This window comes from Tamandua tetradactyla, chromosome 3 (assembly GCF_023851605.1).
Source record: "Tamandua tetradactyla isolate mTamTet1 chromosome 3, mTamTet1.pri, whole genome shotgun sequence".
Taxonomy (NCBI): Eukaryota; Metazoa; Chordata; class Mammalia; order Pilosa; family Myrmecophagidae; genus Tamandua; species Tamandua tetradactyla.
Window position 1 is genome coordinate 65528470 of NC_135329.1, and position 21889 is coordinate 65550358.

At 38.7% G+C, this 21889-nt stretch overlaps 1 protein-coding gene and 1 long non-coding RNA gene across 2 annotated transcripts in view; both read right to left on the bottom strand.

Moving 5' to 3' along the window:
- LOC143677359 (uncharacterized) overlaps positions 1 to 17328 on the bottom strand; it is a 93198-nt gene extending 75870 nt beyond the window's left edge. The window contains exon 1 of the long non-coding RNA XR_013172524.1: positions 5513 to 17328. This is a non-coding gene — a long non-coding RNA (uncharacterized LOC143677359). The remainder of the gene's footprint in view (positions 1 to 5512) is intronic.
- The window catches only part of ROCK2 (Rho associated coiled-coil containing protein kinase 2), a 206317-nt gene extending 188771 nt beyond the window's left edge, over positions 1 to 17546 (bottom strand). The window contains exon 1 of the mRNA XM_077153221.1: positions 17338 to 17546. Within this exon, the coding sequence (XP_077009336.1) occupies positions 17338 to 17478 (141 nt within the window). The 5' untranslated portion in view covers positions 17479 to 17546. The remainder of the gene's footprint in view (positions 1 to 17337) is intronic.
- Positions 17547 to 21889: the final 4343 nt, after the last annotated feature.

Consider the following 21889-nt stretch of genomic DNA (forward strand, 5'->3'; position numbering starts at 1 on the left):
AAGGCACCAACATGAGGATAAACTTCTCTCAAGAAAGGCTGATAGTGTCCAGGGTTTCCTCATCACATGGAAAGGCACAGGGCAACATTTGCTGTCTTTCTTCCTGGCTTCTGGGTTCAAACAGCTCTCTCAGTTTCTGGTGCCTCCTGGGACACTTCCTCCTGCGACACTTCCTCCTGCATCTTCAGGCATCTGTATCTTGGTTTCATCTTTCCACTCTGTGTCAATCAGAGTTCTGTCTCATAAAGGACTCCAGGAAAGGATTAAGACCCATCTTGAATGGGTCACCTCTTCATGAAAACAACCTAATCAAAGGTCCCACCCATAACTGGGTGGGCCACAACTCCATGGAAACAACCTAGTCAAGAGGTTCCAACCAACAACAGGTCTGCCCCCTAAGAGAACATGACTTTTCTGGGTAAATAACAACTTCAAACCAGCACATTCTACCCTCTGGACCCCAAAAAGAAATGTTCTCTCCATATATAAAATACATTCATTCCATCACTATATCAAAACCTTAAACCATTTCAGTATCAATACAAATAAATACAAAGTCAAAAACAAAAAAAAATCTCATCAACATCAATTACAGGCATGGTTTGACTTAAGGTAAAGAGATTTGGGTACCACAGAAATGGAGTGCTGCAGTCTGTAAATATCAAACATGTTTGAACAGCTTTTTACATGGATAAAGAGAAGATTTTGGAAAAATCGTAAGGCGGTGAACAGGAAAGGCCTAGATTGATTTGAAGAGAATGTTGGTACAACTATGGACACTGAAGGTGCTTCCAACAGGCCTTAGACAGTAATAATGATGTTACTGCAAACTGGAAAGATGATTCCTGTTTTAAAGTGGCAGAGAATTTGCCAAAATTGAGTCCTGGTGTTGGATGGAAGGCAGAAATTGAAGGCAACAAGCTAGGATAGCTGAGGAAATTTCCAAACTAAATGTGGGAAATGCAGCCTGGTTCCTCCTTGCAGTTTACAGTAAAATGTAACAGGAAAGGGATAAGCTAAGAACTGAATTCTTGGGTACAAGAAAACCAGAAACTGATGATCAGGAAAATTCTTGGCTTCCAGAAAAATGAGACCCCAGAAAATAGTGTCCCATGTGAGGTTTCTTTTTTTCCTCTTATTATTATTTTTTTCCTCTTAATTATTACTTTCAATCCACATGTTTTAGTCATCTGTCCATACCATAGATAAAAAGAGCATCAGACACAAGGTCCTCACAATCACACAGTCACATTGCAAAAGCTGTATCATTATACAATCATCTTCAAGAAACATGGCTACTGGAGTACTTCAGGCACTTCCCTCCAGCCTCTCCAATATATCTTAACTAAAAAGGTGATACCTACATAATGCTTTAAGAATAACCTAGAGGATAACCTCTCGACTCTGTTTGAAATCTCTCAGCCACTGATACTTTATTTTGTCTCATTTCTCTCTTCTCCCTTTTGGTCGAGGTTTTCTCAATCCCTTGATGCTGAGTCCCAGCTCATTCTAGGAGTTCTGTCCCACACTGCCAGGAAGGTTTACAGCCCCAGGAGTCATGTTCCACGTAGAGAGGGGGGAGGGCAGTGAGTTTGCTTGTCGTGTTGGCTGACAGAGGTCACATCTGAGCAGCAAAAGAGGTTCTCTGGGGGTGACTCTTAGGCCTAATTTTAAGTAGGCTTAGCCTATCCTTTGCGGGGTTAAGTTTCATATGAACAAACCCCAAGACTGAGGGATTGGCCTATTGCTTTGGTTGTCCCTACTGCTTGTGAGAATATCAAAATTCTCCACATGGGGAAGTTGAATTTTCCCCCTTTCTCACCATTCCCCCAAGGGGACTTCGCAAATACTTTTTTAGTCACTGTTCAAATTACTCTGGGATTTATGAGGGCACCACTCTGGACCAAACTACAAAATCTCATGCTCTACTCAAGGTTCATGTACTTATGGTGTGCAATTAAACTGTCCACATAAGTTATATTAGGAAATGCACTAATCAAGATATAAATTTTGTACCAAATAAATATTTTTTTGCTTTAGTCTCACACAAGTTAGTTTTAAAATATGAATTACCATCTATTTTCAACACCCTGCAATATTGACATTCCTTTGTTCTTCGTCATGCAAAAACATTTTTAAATTTGTACATTTAGTCACTATTATTATACACTCTAGGCATTCCTAGATTATACCATCTCAGTCGTTATTGTCTATCTTTCTTTTTTATTTCATTTGTGCCCCCAGCCCTCCTCCCTCTATCATTCTCACATTCAGCTTCATTCAGCATTACATTATTGTATTACAGTTAGATAGTACTGTGCTATCCATTTCTGAATTTTTACAATCAGTCTTGTTGTCTAATCTGTATCCCTTCAGCTCCAATTACCCTATATCTACCCCATTTCTGATGGTCTCTGTTCTTAACTGAAATTCTCCAAGTTCATTCACTAATATTAGTTCATATCAGTGAGACCATATAGTATTTGTCCTTTTGCTTCTGGCTAATCTCACTCAGCATAATGTCCTCAAGGTCCATCCATGTTGTTACATAATTCATAACTTTATTCTGTCTTATAGCTGCATAATATTCCATGATATGTATATACCACAGCTTGTTTAGCCAGTCATCTGTTGAAGGATTTGGGCTGTTTCTATCTTTTGGCAATTGTAAACAATGCTGCTATAAACAATGACGTGCATATGTCCTCTTGTGTCCTTGCCTTCACATCCTCTGAGTAGATACCAAGCAACGGTATTGCTGGATCATATGGCAATTCTATACTTAGCTTCCTGAGGAACCACCAACCTGCCTTCCACAGTGGTTCTACCATTTGACATTCCCACCAACAGTGGACAAGTGTGCCTCTTTCTCCACATCCTCTCCAGCATTTGTTGTTTTCCATTTTATTGATAACAGCCATTCTGGTGGGTATGAGATGATATCTCATTGCGGTTTTGATTTGCATTTTCCTAATAGCAGGAAGTTAAGCATCTTTTCATGAAGCCATTTGTATTTCCTATCGTGAAAAGTGTCTGTTCATGTCTTTTGCCCATTTTGTAATTGGGTTGTTTGTCTTTTTGCTGTTGAGTTGAACAATCTCCAATCTCTTTATATATTCTGGATACTAGAATTTTATCTGATATATTGTTTCCAAATATTGACTCCCATTGTGTAGGCTTTTACTTTCTTGACAAAGTTCTTTGATGTGCAAAAGTGTTTAATTTTGAGGAGTTCCCATTTCTTTCTTTCTTTTCTCAATGCTCGTGCTTTGGGTATAAGATCTAGGAAACCACGTCCTATTATAAGATTTATAAGATATTTCCCTACATTTTCTTCTAAAAGTTTTATAGTCTTAGATCTAATGTTTCGGGCTTTGATCCATTTTGAGTTAATTTTTGTATAGGCTGTGAAATATGGATCATTTCATTCTTTTGCATGTGGATATCCAGTTCTCTAGGCACTATTTATTGAAGAGACTGCCCTATCCCAGATGAGTTGGCTTGACTGCCTTATCAAAGATCAATTGTCCACAGATGAGAAGATCCCAGGTGAGGATTGAACCAAACATGGAAGCAGTCAGCCATTTCAGAAAAAGCCAGGATTGGTGATAGAAGTATCCAGAAAGGATCTGTGGAAAGTCCTATTATCTGATGGTTTTACCCCTGTAAGTTGTATGCCAAGTCAACAAATTTTTTGCAAGATCTTTATTAATGGAACCATTGCCAATTTGGACTAAAAGGGAGATTGAAGGGAAAATGGCTTCAAAGGCAGAACCACGGAAGCTAAGGTCTTGAACCAGGACCTTAGCTTGGCTAAGGTCTTGAACCAGGACCTTAGGTCTTGGGCCAGGAATGGATCCATCCATGCATGTGGACAGGCTGAGTTTGCCCCGCTAGTTGTTGAGGAAGAGTGTTGTCCCCTCAGAGCTCAGAGAGGGTGGAATACATTCCCCAGGGACAGGGGAGAGCCTGGACAAGATCCCACTGTTCTGAAGAGGTTGAGCATGTGCCCCGGAGATGGGAGAGTCCAGGTGTACCCAGATGCCTGAGGAGAGTGCAACCAAGAACAAGGTATATCCCCAATGTTTCCCAGTGTTGTAAACCTCACACCAATGTTTGGAGAAAGGATGGCTACTATGTAAACCCTTGAAAAGGCTGGGACCCCTGCTTCCTCAAGCTCTGAGGAAGAAACAGCATTCTATAATTGACTCTCAGACTTTGCCCTGCAGGTTTTTGGAATTGTCTGGGTCTGGAGACCCCCGTTTCTTCAGTTTTTTCCTATGGATATGGAATTATCCTATGACTGTTCATCCTTCATATATTGGAAGCAGATAAATGGTTCTGAGTTTCACAGGTCCACAACCAGAGGAGAATGTATCCTTTGGATAGACCATGCCTGTAGCTGATATGATGAGATTCTGTATCATTTTTTACTTTGTATTTGTATTGTTAGTAAAATGGTTAAAGGCTTTGTGATATTGTGATGGAATGAATGTATTTTGTATTACTAAAGAACATTTCTTTGGGAGGCCCAGAAGGTGGAATGTGCTGGTTTAAAGCTTTGTGCCCCAAAGAAGCTATGTTCTTTTATTCTAATCTTGTTGGCACAGGCCTACTGTTAGGCAGGACCTCTTGATTAAGTTGTTTCCATGGAGATGTGATCCTGCCCATTCAAGATGAATCTTAATCCTTTCCTGGAGCCTGTTATGAGAGAGAATTTAGCCAACACAGAGAGCAGAGATAAAACCAGACACTGACGTTTGGAGATGCTAAACTAAGAAATGAAAGCCAGACTCTGCCCTGGAGAAGCTAAGTGAGGACCCACAGACACTTAGAGATAAAGCCACTGGAAACGGGAGCTGAGAGAGCCATCTGAACCCAGAAGCCGGGAAGAATGACAACAGATATCACCATGTGCCTTCCCATGTGACAGAAAAATCCCAGACAGGATTGGCCTTTCTTGAGTAAAGGTATCCCCTTATAGATGCCTTAATTTGGAAATTTTCATGATCTTAGACTGTAAATTTGTAATCTAATAAATCCCCTTTGTAAAAGCCAATCCATTTCTGGTATATTACATTCCACCAGCTTTAGCAAACCAAAACACCCCCTAAAGCCCAGATGCCAGGACTTTTCTCTCCTGATCATAAAGTCCCATTCAAACGCTTTACCTTTAAGTTATAATGGAGGAGAGAAAGAGGCAAATAACAGAGACCAACCATAAGATAGAAAATGGTCTACGTTGAAGTTTCCCAAATCTAAGAAAATCCACTGAAATATAAACTTTAAGACAAAGTAGATGAACTTCATTTCCCAGTTAATAAATGCCACAAAGGGAAAAAAATGTATAATGTATCACCATAATATTAGCTACCAACAGACTTCTCCCATATTCATTTCAATTACACCTGAATACTAACCTAGTTTTTCCTAACCAATAGAAACATAAATTCTAACTCTATGAGATTTAATATTAAAATACTTGATAATAGACTTATATAACAAGACCCACCTCTATAACCAGATCCTATGCTCCCAAATGAGCTCTGAAATGCTAATTTTGCCTTCAGTCCATTCTTCTCATTTAACAAGAAAAGTAACTGTTTAAAAACAATGTTGATGGGGCGATGCAATGGTGGCTCAGTGGCACAATTCTCGCCTGCCATGCTGGAGATCTGGGTTCGATTTCTAGTGCCTGCCCATGCAAAAAAAAATAAAAAATAAAACGTCGATGGAGTCAGTGAAGATACAAGCAATGAGAGAATTTCAGGGAACAGTTTTATATGAACAAAATCTCTATTTGTATCCAAATTTCTGGCAGAAACTACATTAACTTCTTGCAGGGTTAAGTTGGGTAAATTCAAAAATGGAACAGGGAACAGAGAAAGCATAGGATAATATCAGAAAGACCGGGAATGAGACAGCATCTATCTTATTAAATATGTGACCATGGAAAAGTCATTCTACCTCTTTGAGCCTCAGTTTCTTCATCAGTAATAAATAAGATACCACCAGAATGACAAAGGGTTTTCGTAGGAATTAAATAATATGTCTGAAAGGACCCAACAAAGTGGTCCAATGTATGCATTCAATGTCCTCTAGAAAGAAAACTATTACACATACTACATAAAACTGTACATTGTTTTTTAAAGTCCTTTAAGCTTTAATCCCTTAGAGTAACTACTTAGTATATCTTCTAAAAAAAATTTTTCTTTTGGAATAGGCAGGCTCTGGGAATCTAACCCAGGTCTCTAGCATAGCAGGTGAGAATTCTGCCACTGAGCCACCACTGCACTGCCCTACATCCTTTTAAATTTTTAGCAAAGTAAAACTGAGGCTAATAGAATATAACTTAACATATCAATATTACCTTTCAAGCAACCTCCAACTTAAAAGATACTCAAATTATAAGATTGCACTAAAGCACTAAAAAATTGGAAGAAAAAAATCATATCTTTGTTTCTCCCTGCTTAAATCCTAAATGATCTTGCAATATGATGATGAGGGTGAGGTTATACCATAATTACACATAATCCTATTTTGACATGATGCAAGAATATTAAACAGCTACTGATTACAATGGCCATCAGCACAGAATGATCATACCGCATACCATCATGCTACTTATTTATGTATATATTTATATTTTACCTGATAAAGTTCAAATTTCTCTAAGTGTCTAATGACCAGAATTTGTAGATGAAGGTGGTACAGCATAATATCTGTAGTTTGCATGTTCCAAGCTATTCTTGATAGTAGTTTCTAAACTTACTTTGTTACAAAAAAGGAACCAAAGTTGCTAAATTCAAGTCACAGATCAGAAATGTTGGCGCAACCAGATTGCTCTTTTCAACCATGTACAAAGCATAATTAACAATTTTGTAAGTAAATAAAGCAGAAGTTTAAAAATTCTTAGTCTTGACTTTGTCTTATGTTTATTCAGGATTCCTGGAATTTCACATTAGATAAGAACAGAGACTCTGTTTTGTTAGTAAAGTACCACATCTACTCAAAAAGAATAAAATTTAGTTTATTCTCCTACGAGGGAAAAAGTAACATATGGAGTCCAATAAGACAATCTAAACAGTGAATATAAACCAACATTCATCCAATGCAATTAATTATGCTCAGTGAATTAAAAATTTTAAAAAAAGATACCAATTTTCATTTGCTGATTTAATACTTTAGAAGAGCATAATATGTGCCAAATAATGAGCTTCCTTTTTGGAAAAAACAGGTTGGTATCAGGAGACTGGATTTGTACATGCACACCTTTTGAAAGACACTTACATAATGATGAATAACCAGGTTATTCAACTTGTTGTAAAAAAGCTAACACTCTGAACAATTTACAGAGCAATATCATGTATATAGTTTCTCACTGCATTTAATTTCCACAACTCCTTGAGGTATGCATCTAATCTTATAAATTAGTCACAGTCTAGAAGATCATCAGTAAAATATCTAATACCAATCCTAGCTCTTTTGACAGTTTTCTTTCCTCTAAACTGCTCTTCTTCTCTTTAAAAAAATGCATTTGAAAATGAAGAATCATTTTTTTCATCTTCACTACCTTAAACAATATTTTTTCTAAGAGAAAAAAAAGCCATTTTTTTATTTTCATACCTGTTAAGCCAGTATAACACGCATCCAACAGCAAATATGTATCTTGCTACAATAAACTCCAAAGCACTGTCCTTTTGATGGGCTTATATTAGTGGAATTTTACTGATGGAAAATTATTTGAAATAAGCAAGCAGGCCACAGTTCAAATTTTTAAACTTTTATTTCAGAGATTTATTGAAACTGGAATCAAACTGAATAATTCTATTTCAAAGGGGAAAAAGTACATAAAAACACTTCAGGGAGGGTACTACTATGCCAGGAACCAACAATCTCTACTATCATCTTGAAAGAAAACTTCTCTATCAATCACTTCCTTCCCTGTCTCACAAAAAAATGAGAAATTTCTTGAAAATTTATTATGTTTTATTTTATGACTTCCATCAGGAGAAAATTTCATGAGCCAACTTTGTACTGGTTTCCTTTTATTAGTTCTAAATTTAGTTTTATTTATATCATCAACTTTTCCTAATTACAGAAACATCTTAAATATGAAAAGATAATCTGTTTTCAATTTGCTTTTACAATTTACAACTTTATAGGCTACCCTCATTTTTTTAAAACAAAAATATGTTATTTCAGCAGAAATTGTTTTCAAAACTACCAGCAAAATTCTTTTGGTGAGTTTTCTCACCCTTTTATAACACTTTTGCTTTTGTGACTAAATTCTTCTTTCATCTGAAAATACAACATTTTAAAAGTTGTAATCATGAATTATATATCACATTTAATCTACAGTCAGAAATTATGCCTTAGAACTTTTTTACAGCATGATAGAAATATATCATGGTCTCAAATTGTATTCTGTCAAATATTTAGAAATTCTGAAGCATCTCCTAAAGTACTAAGGTATGACTGAATTACGGATTCTGATCACCAGATTGTAAACTGCTTCAAATGTTTAAAAATACTTCCAGTGAAAATGCTCACGTATCACATGTAACAAACTTCTAAAGAAAACTGCAAAAATTCATTAAGTTGGTAAAGAAGAGTCCATTTCAGACTTCTCACTTCTAGTAATATTTCTATTTAGCAATAATTTGGAAAGAACAGATATATTTTTAAAATAAACTGTCATAAATCTTTAGGGCTTTAAAAATACATTTACTATATTTACTATATGTCGTCCTAGTGCCTCATAAACATTAATGAACTGTTCCTTGGTCGCCAGCCTGTGTAGTTTTATTAGCCACAAGAGAAAATAAAATCTACAAAGACTAAGTTGCTGAAGACTTCAAATTCTAAAGATATACAAGAATCACAACTGCCATTCCTCTAAGAGCTATAATTATCTAAGTATCAACAAATGTAAATTTAAATTTCAAATTTCTGAGATTTATACGTACCCCTTAATCACCAAAACAAAAATGGGCAAACAGCAGGAAATCTGATACACAAGCACCATTAGAAAACGAAAAAAATGTGGACACCATATCCACTTGCTTACGCGTCGCCTGGTTTTCTCTCATTTTAAATGTCTTGTCAGTGAAGAGAAATAGTGCAAAAAATGTACACTTAAAAAAATCTGAACAGTAACATATTCATAAGGTGACTATCACTTAATGCACGTCACAGAACCAATAAATTGAAGGCAGCTTTGAATATAAAATTTCAAAATAGGTTATAAAACAGACTTTGTATATTTTATGGTATTTTATTTTATGCTACTTTTTACAGAGACCACAAATTAATTTTTGAACGATTCTATTTTTCAAACACAGGCTTATTCACAGGGTATATATCCTCCATCCTATTTTAGGCACTATGATCTGAAGGACCATACATTTTAATTTTATTGCTAGTTAAATTTTTCCCCTGAATTACAACTGGCAGGGACTAAACAAACAGTCGCTACTTTTCCTGTCACAGTTTATTAAATGTAAAACATCAAAATTATTTTTTTATGTGCACAGTTACGATTTTTCTCGTAACATCGTTCCTACATTTCATAGGAAAGATGTAATAAAAATGTTCTATGTCTGATTTTTCCTCCAAAAAAGCTCAGCAAATTAAGTTTTCTTGTAAAATAAGTAAAAGAAAAGCATTGGTCTGATTCCTGTGGATCCCTAAAAGAAGACATTAATAATACTTCAGAAAATCTGGCATCTCCCCTTATGCTAGCATTTTCCAAATAAGCAATCCTATGCCTGCCAAAAAGATCTGCAGCATTTGTTCTGGGTTCTATATTTTCATTTAATCAATACAATAAGTAACCAATTTTAACCCGCAGATTACCTATATCAGAGTCACCTGAGATGCATGTTTAAAAACAAATTCTTGGCCCCACCACAAACCATCTAAATCAGAAGGTCTGTGAATGGAACCAAAGACCATTTCCATCAAGTACCCTAGGTAATAATTCTGGCTTCCATCAGATAATTCTCACTTTCTGGCCCAATTCAAGCCTCAGTGAGCCACAAAATTAAAGGAAGGGAAAAAAAATTGTTTTCTCCTTTCCTCAGACACATTTTGGATCCAATGGCCACCTCTACTTTCAAAGGAGGTGCCAATCTTTGAATTACAATATTGCTTCCCTTAGTTCAGTGGTTCCACACTTTTCTGCACATTAGGGGCAGAAAAATCCTGATGTCCAGGTCATACCATATATATCGATTACATTAGAATATTTAAGAGTGGAAGACAGGAATCAATATTTTTAAAGATTCCCAAGTGACTCCTGTGTATAACAAAGTGTGGCCTTACCTATTGGCTTTAACCAGATACACATTAGAATAATCTTAACTTAAAATCATCTGTAAGAGCCAGGAAATACAATTTATACTGGTACTAAATTATGTTTTGAAATATCCAGACATGTATGAGTACTTCTTTTTTTAAAAAAATCTATTAATGGAAAATTCTTTCAATGCATTTATTAGAGGTTCTTAAATACTGCCTTTCTTGAAAGTCAGCATATAAAACTAAAAAAAAAAAAACTTTCATACTGAACACAATGAATATGAACATCCTGTGTATCCACATGAGAGAAAAAGTCATCTCATTTGCATATTCACTTCAGCGTTTTGAGAAACAATCATCAAGAAGTCAATACAAAAATTCAAATCTCATTTTATATATTTAAAAACTCCAAACATTCTGTTAACTCCAAACTAATTTTATTCTAAGTAAAATCATTGCAATATTATTATCAATATTAACTTGATACCAATTTCTGACTTGGTAACATTTCTCTGAAAGAAAATCAAGATTTTACTATATTTGCCTCTAATATTTGCTAATTCCCATAGATGCTGATGGTATGGCTTCAGGACTTACTGAAACCTAATGATTCACAAAATCTTAATGATTCACGAAATCTTGATTTTTTCCAACAAAAGGCAAACTAGTTAACCATAACACACCGTTTTCAACCTTTCAACATCAACTTCAACTTTATTCACTATGCAACACAATAAAATATGGTCATACATGTTTAAATGTATGCTACAAGCTTTAACTCTATAAGAATAAAGTCATCCCAAAAGGGTGAAATATTTTTCAAAATCATACTAATATTTGCATGTTTAATACTTTAAATATTTTTGCAGGGGAGTTCAACATACAAAAACACATTTTCACTAAATCTTACAGGCATCAAAAAACTCACGGAATTATGCTAATGCGAATGCTAGAAATCTAAATATTACTACAACCAAAAATTTGTTTTGTGTTCACTTTAGAACGTTAGAGAGTCATCTTTTTTTTTTTTTTGGCATGGGCAGGCTGCGGGAATCAAACCCGGGTTCTTGGGCATGGCAGGCAAGGAGAATTCTGCCACTGAGTCACTGTTGCACAACCCTAGAGAAGCATCTTAATATTAAAAAAAAACTCTTCTCTGAATTTTCCCTTCACTGCTCAAAAAAGAAAGTCCCATATACGTTTATCTTTAATAAAATATACAATCGGGGCAGGCCACAGTGACTCAGTAGGCAGAGTTCTCACCTGCCATGCCGGAGACCTAGGTTCGATTCCCAGTGCCTGCCCACGCAAAAATATATATATATATATATTAAACTAAAGCTAAAGAAAACTTCAATCTCGAAAAGCCTATTTTGAGTAAGACATTCGTAGGAATCTTATTTAAATACAAGACAAAACAGTAGGGTCACACCATGATACCAAATGCACAAATAAGGCATCTACTTTTACATATGAACAGAATACTAGGTTTTGGATAAGATCCAAAAAACTCCACATAACATAACCAACAAATCAATATCCAATGCCATCTATGAACAAGAAGAGGCAACACGGTCAGAAAGTGCAGGGAAAAGTACTCAACATCATTAGTCATCAGGAAAATGCATTTTAAAATCACAATGAAATACTACTACCCACTCACAGAATGGCTAAAATTTAAAAGATCGAATACTGGGGAGGCTGTGGAGCAACTGAAACTCTCATATGTTGTCAGTGGGAGTGTAAAACAGCATAACTACTTTGGAAAGGGATCTGGCAGTTTCTTAAAAACTAAGCATACATCTACCCCATGACCTAGCAATTCCACTACTAGAGAAATGAAAACATGTTCTCACAAAGACTTATACAAGATTGTTTGTGACAGTCAATGTATTTAATACAGAATTGCCAAAAAACCGCAACAAGTACAGCTGCCCATCAACAGAAGAGCTAAACAAAATGCGGTTAATTCATATAATGGTATACCATAACTCAACAATAAAAAAGGAATTGCTGATGCATACAATAACATGGATGAATCTCAAAAACTTTGCTGAGCTAAAGAAGCCAGTCACACAAAAAGGTACACATACTATATGATTCCATTTACAGGAAGTTCTAGAAGAAGCAAAAATAATTTTTAGTGCAAAAAATCAGAACAAAGAAAGGTTGCCTCAGAGGGAATGGGGTATGGAACTGGCTGCAAAGGCACATGAGGGAGATTTCCAGGTTCCTAATGTCTTTGACCTTGATAAGGCTTTGCGTTACATAGGTGTGTGTACATGTGTCAGAAATGATCAATGGTCACTTTAGATTTGGGCATTTCATTGTATGTAATCTTAAAAAAAGCAAAAACCCTAAACAAACTATGAACTCAAATGAAAAGCAAGCTGAAGTGTTTAAAGTGAAGTATTATTAATAACTGCATGCAACTTACCTTGAAATAAATAAAAAATAGAAGACACATTGAGGGATAAATGTAATAAAGCAAAATATTAGGTTTTGATGATACAATGTTCACTGTCAATTTTTTAACTTTACTATAATTTGAAAATTTCCATAATAAAATGTTGGGGAATACTTTAAACTTTACCCACTACCTTACTAAGTTGAGCATACTATACCTTAAAACCTAGCAAGTCCACCTCCAGAAACATACCCTTGCCTAGATAAATTCTAACACATGTATTCCAGGAAATACATAATAAGAATGCTCAGTTTCCATAGCAGCAAAAAAAAAAAAAAAAAAAAAAAGAGCAACAGCCAGCCTATATATATATACATCAGGTAGATTGTTGCAATACATTGTAGTTTATGGTAATAGTGGAAATGAGTAAGATGGGTCAATCTTAGAAATACAATTTTGAGGGAAAGAAGCAAGTCACAAAAAGATATTCATATATTACCACTTTATAAAGCTTAAAAAACAAACAAAACTAAATGTTTAGGAATACTCACAAATATGGTAATCAAGTAAGTGAATAAAAAAAAAAGTTTCAGGGTAGCAGATAAGAGGATGCACCAGCAGCACACAAATAATTTCAAAAGGCTGGTGGTGTTCATTTATTAATTTTAGTGATTTCATGAATTTTTTTAAGTCTGATAACACATTTGCATGCCATAGTCTTTTGATGTTTAAAATATCTCATTATTCAAAATGGGGAAAGAGGACTATCTGATCAAGTTTCAGCAGGAAAAAAAAAAGCAAAACCTTTACAACCATTCACGTACACCCCAGAAAGTATTAAAGACACAAACCACTCTCAAAACTCTATTTTTAAATAATCCCAAGGGTGTCCCAATCTGTAACAACAAAAGGGATATATTCTCTTCAAATTAAGGACCCACATAAAACATCTAGTCTATCCAGAGACACAAGTAAATTTCTTACTTACTCTACACAGGCCTTACCTTGGGGCCAGAGGTTTTGGAATCCAGATTTGGGGGAAATCTGCTAATTCCCAAAAAACTGTTTATTCCCCCAAACCCTATTATATTTCCCAAAACCCTACTGCTTATTATTCCCCAAAACCCTACTGGGGATCTGGGGAGCACGCTGAAATCAAACACAATAGTTAACAAGTGAAAGCTATTACTATTTATACCAAGAAGGATAAATATTCTAACACCAAATCAGGTCAGATGTTACCACAAATAAGTTTTAGCAAAAACTTGATATTCTGAGCTTTTCATTGACCAAAATTGTCTATCCATCTTTACATGCAAAGAGGTTCAATTTCATCAATAAAGCAAATTTCAAACATTCTTTTTTTAATCCTCCCTAACTCATTTCTTATGAGATCTTCTGACCATCAAACTCCAAGTTTTCAAGTAAACTAATCCATTTATGCTATAAATGCCCAACTCAGTGTCTTACTCTACAGAAAAAAATCATGTATAAAATGTCAAATTATATACTTGTTTCCAACTTTTATTCTATTTCAGTTTTATTATACCTTCACAGGATTCATACTTATTACATAGTAGGAAAAAATACACAATTATTTTAATTAGGAAAAAAAACAGCAGCAAGCTGAAAGTGTCTAAGCACTACAATAAGAAATATTTTCATATAGTTTACAGGTGTAATGAAAGCAATCAAACAAAGTGTACTGCATTCTTAGCCAGTGAAAACTGTAAATAAATTTTTAATCACCTTTCCCAACAACACCACTCTTAAGTAACAGTTTAGTCAAGCCTGAATATCACAGGTTATTATAAACATTTGACAGGGAAAAAATTATTCAGCCTTTGAAAACCCCAAAGCACAGATCTTTAGAAAAACATCTTTCCAGCATAACACTAAAACAAAAATTCTTCTTACCATAATATTTGAGTAAACAACAGTATGAGGAGCTGAGTATTAATAAAATATAGGTATTTACCCCAACGTTTCAAACACTGCAAAAGCATACCACTGGAGACACCCCCACCCCAACCTCACTCCTCCAAATTATGACAGACACAAACCTCTCTCAAAACTCTATTTTTAAATAATTCCAAGGGTCTCCCAATCTGCAACAAACAAAAGGGATATATTCTCTTCAAATTAAGGACCATATAAAACATCTAGCCTCTCAAGAAAAACAAAATAATTTCGTCCCTAATCTGATATAGATCTAGAACCCTTCATAATCTAGTTTATCCATGCTTAATGATTACTAGAACCTCTCTCAGGCAAATTCAAATGATAATGCTATTCAAATTCAAATGATGTTATTCATTCAAAACCGTGTAGCAAGAAATAGTTGCTAATAAAACAATTTTCCTTTTAAAAGAAAATGTGAAGGAATAAACTAAAAATACATTAACAGCGCACAGGATAAGTGAACTAAATTTAACAAGCACTACTAGGTAGTGCTTTAAATGTTACCTCATATAACATTTTTTTCCTACAAATACAGTTTTACCTTCTAGGCCTCGTCTATTAAATCATTAATTATACAGTAACTTACGTGGAGTATAGTATATGTCATCATCTGACTTTTGTCATCTTTGGTAGTACACAATTTTTAGCGGTACCTTTTGAGCTCCTAGTGAAGTAACAGAGTTTTATGGCTGTTCTGATTAGACTATATCACTCTGTTTTCTCTATTAAAGATAAAATATTTTCTAGTAAAACCAAAAAGCAGTCATTTGCAGCAAACCAATGATCAATTGTAAAATACAGCCTAAACAGTATGGTTTGAAATTTTTAAAAGATAGTAGCCATTATTCATCAGCATTTCGGGAAAAACACGTTTTTGTAACTATCTCTTAATGGCTAATTCACTCTAATGTTTCATACAAGGAAATATAAATAATTTAAAACTAACTTGTGGCATGGTTTTTAAAAAAGCAAACTTTAGCTCATCAATTTGCAACAAACAGAAACCCTAGGAACCTGACTCCAAATGAAAAGGGACGATTTTTGCCTTGGTAAAATGTACTGCCCCTCAGAACCATACATAATATGTAATAAACTAAAAACAGCAATAAAGAGATTCTCTCAAGTCAGCTGCATCTGGTATCAACTCTCATACTAAAGTAATACCTTACTATAGTATATATGCGTATTTTATTACATATTACATTTTACATAATATTGTAATGTTACATATTACATAATAGACATATTACTTTAACTTCATTTTAACAACTTATAAAAATACTCCAGTAAAAGATACATGATTACATCATATGTGTAGGTTCAAACTCAGAATAACCCTAATAATCATAATTAACATCTCTGCAGACCCAAGAGATGAAACTGAATTATAAAAAATTTTCTATTCGAGAGTGAGTATGAACCTGATGTACGAGATTTGCTGTACTATTTTTAACCGAACTTTCTGGCCTTAGGTCAAAGTTATGCTTGCAAAATACCAGTGAACAAGCTGGGAATGAAGCCACCCTCGGCTTCAGCCTAGCAAATGCCATGTTCTCCACGGGCTAAGCCTGTCCCCCGCAGAAGACTGGTACCGACGCAGGAGAACAGCCCAGCTCCACCACCACGGAAAACCGGGAAAGGAAACATCCAGCGCCCTATAGACGCGGAGAATTACGTCGTCCAGAGACTCACACTTGAGTTCCTGCGCCTTGGCCAAACAGCACTGAGTCACCGCAAATGAGTGCAGAAAACTCAAAGGATAACCGACTGCCTCCAAAGAAAAGCCAAGGCGGACACTGGAAGGGGACGACACGGTTTTTCTCACCAGTCATCATGTCTCTCCCAGCAGGGAGGAGGTGAACACTTGGGTCCTAGCGTAAAATATCTGAAGAATCCAAGGATTACCACTACCCCTCCTGAGTTAATTTACTATTCACAGTATCTTTTTTGCTTTCTTCTCCTCCCCAGGGTAAAGCTCCACATCCTTTTCCCCATAAAAAAAATGCACCTCTACTGCACACTAAATACAATCGTTCACCATAAAAAAAAAAAAAAAAAAAGCAAAAAGCAAGCACTGTATGGTGCATTTCTAACTTGTAAAGGCTTCTTCCGTAATCCAGAGTCAACTAGCATCCCTGTAGTGGTTATCAATTTGGATTTCAAAGGCCGTCCTATGAAAAGGATACAATGAAGGGGTATTCACTGTATCCACGCGACAATTCAGACTGATTATTGACCTCATCTCTGGTGTCACCACCTAGGGAAATTAAATTTATAGAAACTAAAATGCACCAATTTACCACTGAAAACAGGAAAACTTGAGCTATGTAAACCAGATTTGAGACTAAATGGAAAGAGCGACGGCAGCTCTTTGTCACACGCCAGTCATCAGAGAGGCCTTCTCATGGCTTAGCTGACACGCCTTCAGACCCACAGGTGTGGGGTCCCCCCACCTTCCCGAATCCAGAGACTGTGCGGGAAGGGGGGGAACGCTTCCTGCCAGCCGCCACGCCAGGGCAACGGGAGATGACATCAGCTCCAGGAGCTCACAGCAAGAGCGAAGGTGGATCTCGCTGTGCCCTTAGGCCGCCGGAAGCTGGGCGGCCCTGACTAGGTCCCCCCATCACCCGAGTCGGGGAGCGCGGGGGCGGCGCGCGGCCACCTACCAGCAAGCTCTCCACATTGATGGGCGAGCGGGGGTCTCGGATGAGTGCCTCCAGCTTCCTCTGGCGGCCCGCGCCAGCCCCGTCCCCTGGCACGGCCTCGGGGGCGCCGGGCATTCTTCCCATTGCTTGGGACCGGCTCATGCCGCCGGGCGCGCAGCACGGCCGCCTCCTTGCGCTCGGGTCCGGTCACCTCCGGGCCTAGCGCCGCTCGGGGCCTGGGGGCTGCTCCAAGGCGCCTGCCCGCCGGAGAGCGCGGAGGCGGCGGCGGCGTCCCCGCCCCTCCGTCAGATTCGCGCCGCCCGGTCCGCTCGTTCTCGGCGAGCTTCCTCAGGGCTGAGGGCGGCAGCGGGCGAGGGGCGCCGCCACCGCCGCCGCCAGCGCGGCCCCGCCCTCCGGGGCCCCCGGGAGGCTGAGACCCAGGTTCACGAGGCTACGGACGCCGCCCCGACCCCATCAGCACCATCGGCCACCTCCGACTTCCACAAGACCGGATTCCCTCACACAAGCCCCGGCCAGTCTCCCGCCGCGCGCAGCCGCTACCCACAAGCCCCTCCGCGCGCGCGCGCCCTGTCCCCGCCTTCGCCCGACTGGGCTGCGCGGCCTCTACTTCCGCTCGCTTCGCCTCCCGGACGCCCGCTCGCGGCCCGCGTCGCCCCGCCTCCCAGAGGTCCGCGCGTTCCCCTAACGCCCCGCCTCCCAGCACTCAGCGCGCGACCTGGACGACCCGCCTCCCAACTCTCCGCGCGCGCGCCCTGCCCCTGCCTTTGCCAGGCTGGGCTCCGCGGCCTCGGCTTCCGCTCGCCTCGCCCCGCCTCCCAGCGGTCTGCGCGCGCCACGGACACCCTGCCTCCCACCCAGCGCTCCGCGCTCGCACCACGCCCCGCGCCGCGCCACCCTGCTGTCCTGCCAGGCCGCTGCTTGCGCTGATTGCGCTTCCTTTCCTTTTTTACTTTTACTCTGTTCTGCTATGCTCCGTTTTTCTCTTTTTTGCGCCTCCTTTCTCCTCCTTTTTTGCACTCCAAACAGGCTAAGTCGCCGGGTGCGCTGTCGCTGCGGAGCCTCCCTAGGGGAGGGGACAGCGCACCCAGGCCTGGGTCTCTCCCCTCCCGCCGTCCCGCTGCGACCGTGACCCGACCCTGAAGCTTCTGAGGCGGTCGGCGAGGGGCCCGGGTGGGCTCAGCGCGCAGCCACGCGGGCCTTGCGGCTTTCCGGGCCCCCGGGAGGGGTGTGCGCCGTGCGCGGGGCTGTTGGGGCTTCCGAAGGCCCGAGAGGCTCTCGGGACAGTGGACGTGGGGCTAGAGGGGCCTGGAAGAGGTGCTTCCGCACCCGGAGCAGAAGTTCTCCAATAGGGACGGTCTCTGGCAGTGAGCCTAAACACTAACCACGGAGAGAACAGGAGAACCACAGAAAGGTGTTTTCCATCCCCAGCCCTTCACGGGGTCCTTAGCTTTTGAGAGACGAAAATGGACTCCCCCACATTCCTACACCGCCGTAGCCCATACCATTGGTCAGATCCACCCAGGACGCAATCTGAAAAATATGTACCAAGAGCTGTAAAACTGTTGCTAGAACCCCCTTTGACCTAGTAAACCCATGTAAGGAAGTACATTTCTAAGGAAACGATGGGGCGGGGGGACTGGCATGAAGATGCAATAGCAGGGCTGATTCGAAATGTTCTTGTTGACCAAAAGCTGGGAACTGGCCCAGTGATCCAAAATTGGGGAATAATCCAGAGAAGCTCTGTCGCGTTAACAGAAAAGAATCCTGATAGGTATACAGACTGTGGCAAGTACTTGAAAGGTGTGTTGGAAATTAATGAAACAAAAAGTACAAAATAGTTTCTACACACTAATTACAACTATGTTGAAAAGAAGATCCATAACAATGGGAGAATACAGAATTTAGTTGCTTTTAAGTTAATGGGATTTTTATTCTCTAAAGATGACTAAGAGTACAATATTTCAAAAGTTTAAAAAATGTACTAAAATAGATGGACTCCAGTATCCATTAGGTTATGACTCTTAAGAACCTTTCTCATGGCTTTATCAGAGATAAGCCAAACAGATTGCAACGTAGTTCTAAAGCATAGCCTTGTGAAAGTCTCATTTTAATCAGTAAGTGTGCCAGGAGCCTCTTCTTTGGTTCTGTGTTAAAACCACACACTCTTGAACTTAGGCAGGAAGAGGCCCTGGGTGATCCAGTATTACTTTTTCATGTCAGATAAAAACAGTGACTTCTGGTCAAAAGGGACTCTCTTAAGTCTGTTCTATGTCTCTTAAGGGACTCATTCATACTTCCACAGATTGCACAGAGGACAGAATGAGTTAGACACTTGTCCTGTTTGTGCATTGAAGTAAACTAATGAGATAATCCCTCAGTGCAGATTGTTTTTCCTGATGGCGATATAATATGCCAAACGCGATGGTGGTTCTCAAGTTCCAAATTGATTTTGCATATTTTTTATGTGACTTGGTGAGATAACAATAAACCATGTTCCCAAATCCTGGACATGGAAACCTTATTTTAAAAAACGATAATCTTCACAAGATACATATACTGAGCGTCTTCTACATAAGATCATTTACACAGACTAGAAAAAGCCATAATGTGAAAGATTTTTATCTTGCACAGTTGTCTACCTGAAAGAAGAGAAGACTAATCTCTTGATGAATTAAACCTTTTTCTTTTTTAATATGTCAGTATGACAGTTCTTTTACAAAAATAATGCACAATGCTCAAATGCATCCTTGTTAAAGTTCAAGCAAGGCAGAAATATATAGAACATAACCTGAAAATTTGCTGTTCCAACTTTCCCTACTCACACATTATCTTATCATTCAAGGTATGGATGGTGAATGGATGGAAACAATGAACTCTGAATGGTTTGGGAATCACCACTAAAACACATAACAGCTTTCACCATCTTGCTTCACACTGCAGAATAACTCAGGCTGGGCCTGCAGTGAGATGCTTCTGCCTCACATAAGCCAGGATTTAATAAAGGAATAAAGGAATGAACTCTCATTTCAAAGGTGTTATTATTTTTGTAAACTCTACTACCGTAAAGAATATGGGGTTTAATGGTTTATGAAACAGAATTTCATCCTAAATTTCATTCATAGTTCTGATAGTAATTCTCAGTATGAGTAATAAAATCATCGAACCCCTCTATGAGTCATTTTCCTCATACACAAAACAGAAATAATGAAGTTTGCTTGTCATTAAGGCCCTTTAAGATCTCCAGATGAAAGATACTGTGTATGTCCAAGATAGATTATCCACCAGAATACTATGAAAGATTCTCAGAGGAGAAAGATCTATCACAGATCAGATGTGTGCTTAGAAGGAAATGTAAAGTCACTGAAAAAAATTGTATGTATGTAGTGGTCCCAAGAAATGTTTAGGGTCCTGTAAAGATGACGTTTGCTTCTGGTTCTGCCAGTTTGGCAGGTTCCTTGATGTTGTATCTGGCACTCTCATTTTCCCCGTTAGTGAGAGAAATGGCCCCAGAACTCTTTAGATGTTCTAAAGAGCCCCTCACGGTGTCCTCTGTGATTAAGCATGAGATCCTCATCCCGGAATCAATAGCTTTCTGCCACCATGCCACAGCCTCCCTTTCCATACTTGTCTTTCACTGCTCCTCTTCATTTTTTTCTCAAACTACATACTTGGCTCTCCTCTTTATCCCTCTTTGGTTGAGCCGATTTCCACCCAGAAGGAATTCCATTCTCTTCCCTTCTCTACCTGACAAGCTCCCACCTTTCCTCCACTATGGCCTTCTGCTACTTGATTCTTACTTAGTTCTGCATCACTATAGATTTTAGTGAGTTAGTTAGTAAAGTACAGGCCTCACATACATGAAAAGAGGAATTTTTTTTCTCTCAATGTTTTTCATATCCAAAGTGTCTGTTTTGTGTCCAGAGTAAATTAGTGATTCCCCACTATTTATCATCCACCACATGAAAAGTACTTTCCTGCTATTCCCCTCTCCAAACAGTTTGGTCCTACAAAACTATAAAGAGTGCAGGATGTGTTATTTATAAAAGAGACCTTGCCATTCCCACCTCCATGCTTTTCTGGTGTCATTTCACCTCTCACATCTCCTCCTTCCCAGGCCCCTGGTCACTACCCCACCCGGGGCACTCTCCTTCCAGTCCAGGGCTCTGAGATGTCCTATTTCCCTAGTAGATCCAAGTAAGTATTATTAGTTCTTTGGGTGCAAAGGAGATCTTCAACATAGAGTTTGCAATCAAGAATTGTTGATTGAATAGACATTTGGTTTTGTTCAATGGGTGAATGACTGAATGAATGTATAAGTGAAAAAAATACAAATAATTATAATACAAGGAATACTGTAGGTGCATGAGAGTCACATATGCAAGCTGTAAGCATTCTAGAGCATTCTAGGGCAAAAGATGTCTCCTAGCAAATGGATCAGGAAATGAGGACTCATTTGAGTTTAGAATTTACCAGGGTGTGGAAATGGAAAGAGGGAACAGTCCTCCAGGCAAAACATGCTTGGGAGTGGGAAAGAGTGAGGTAAACAAAAGGG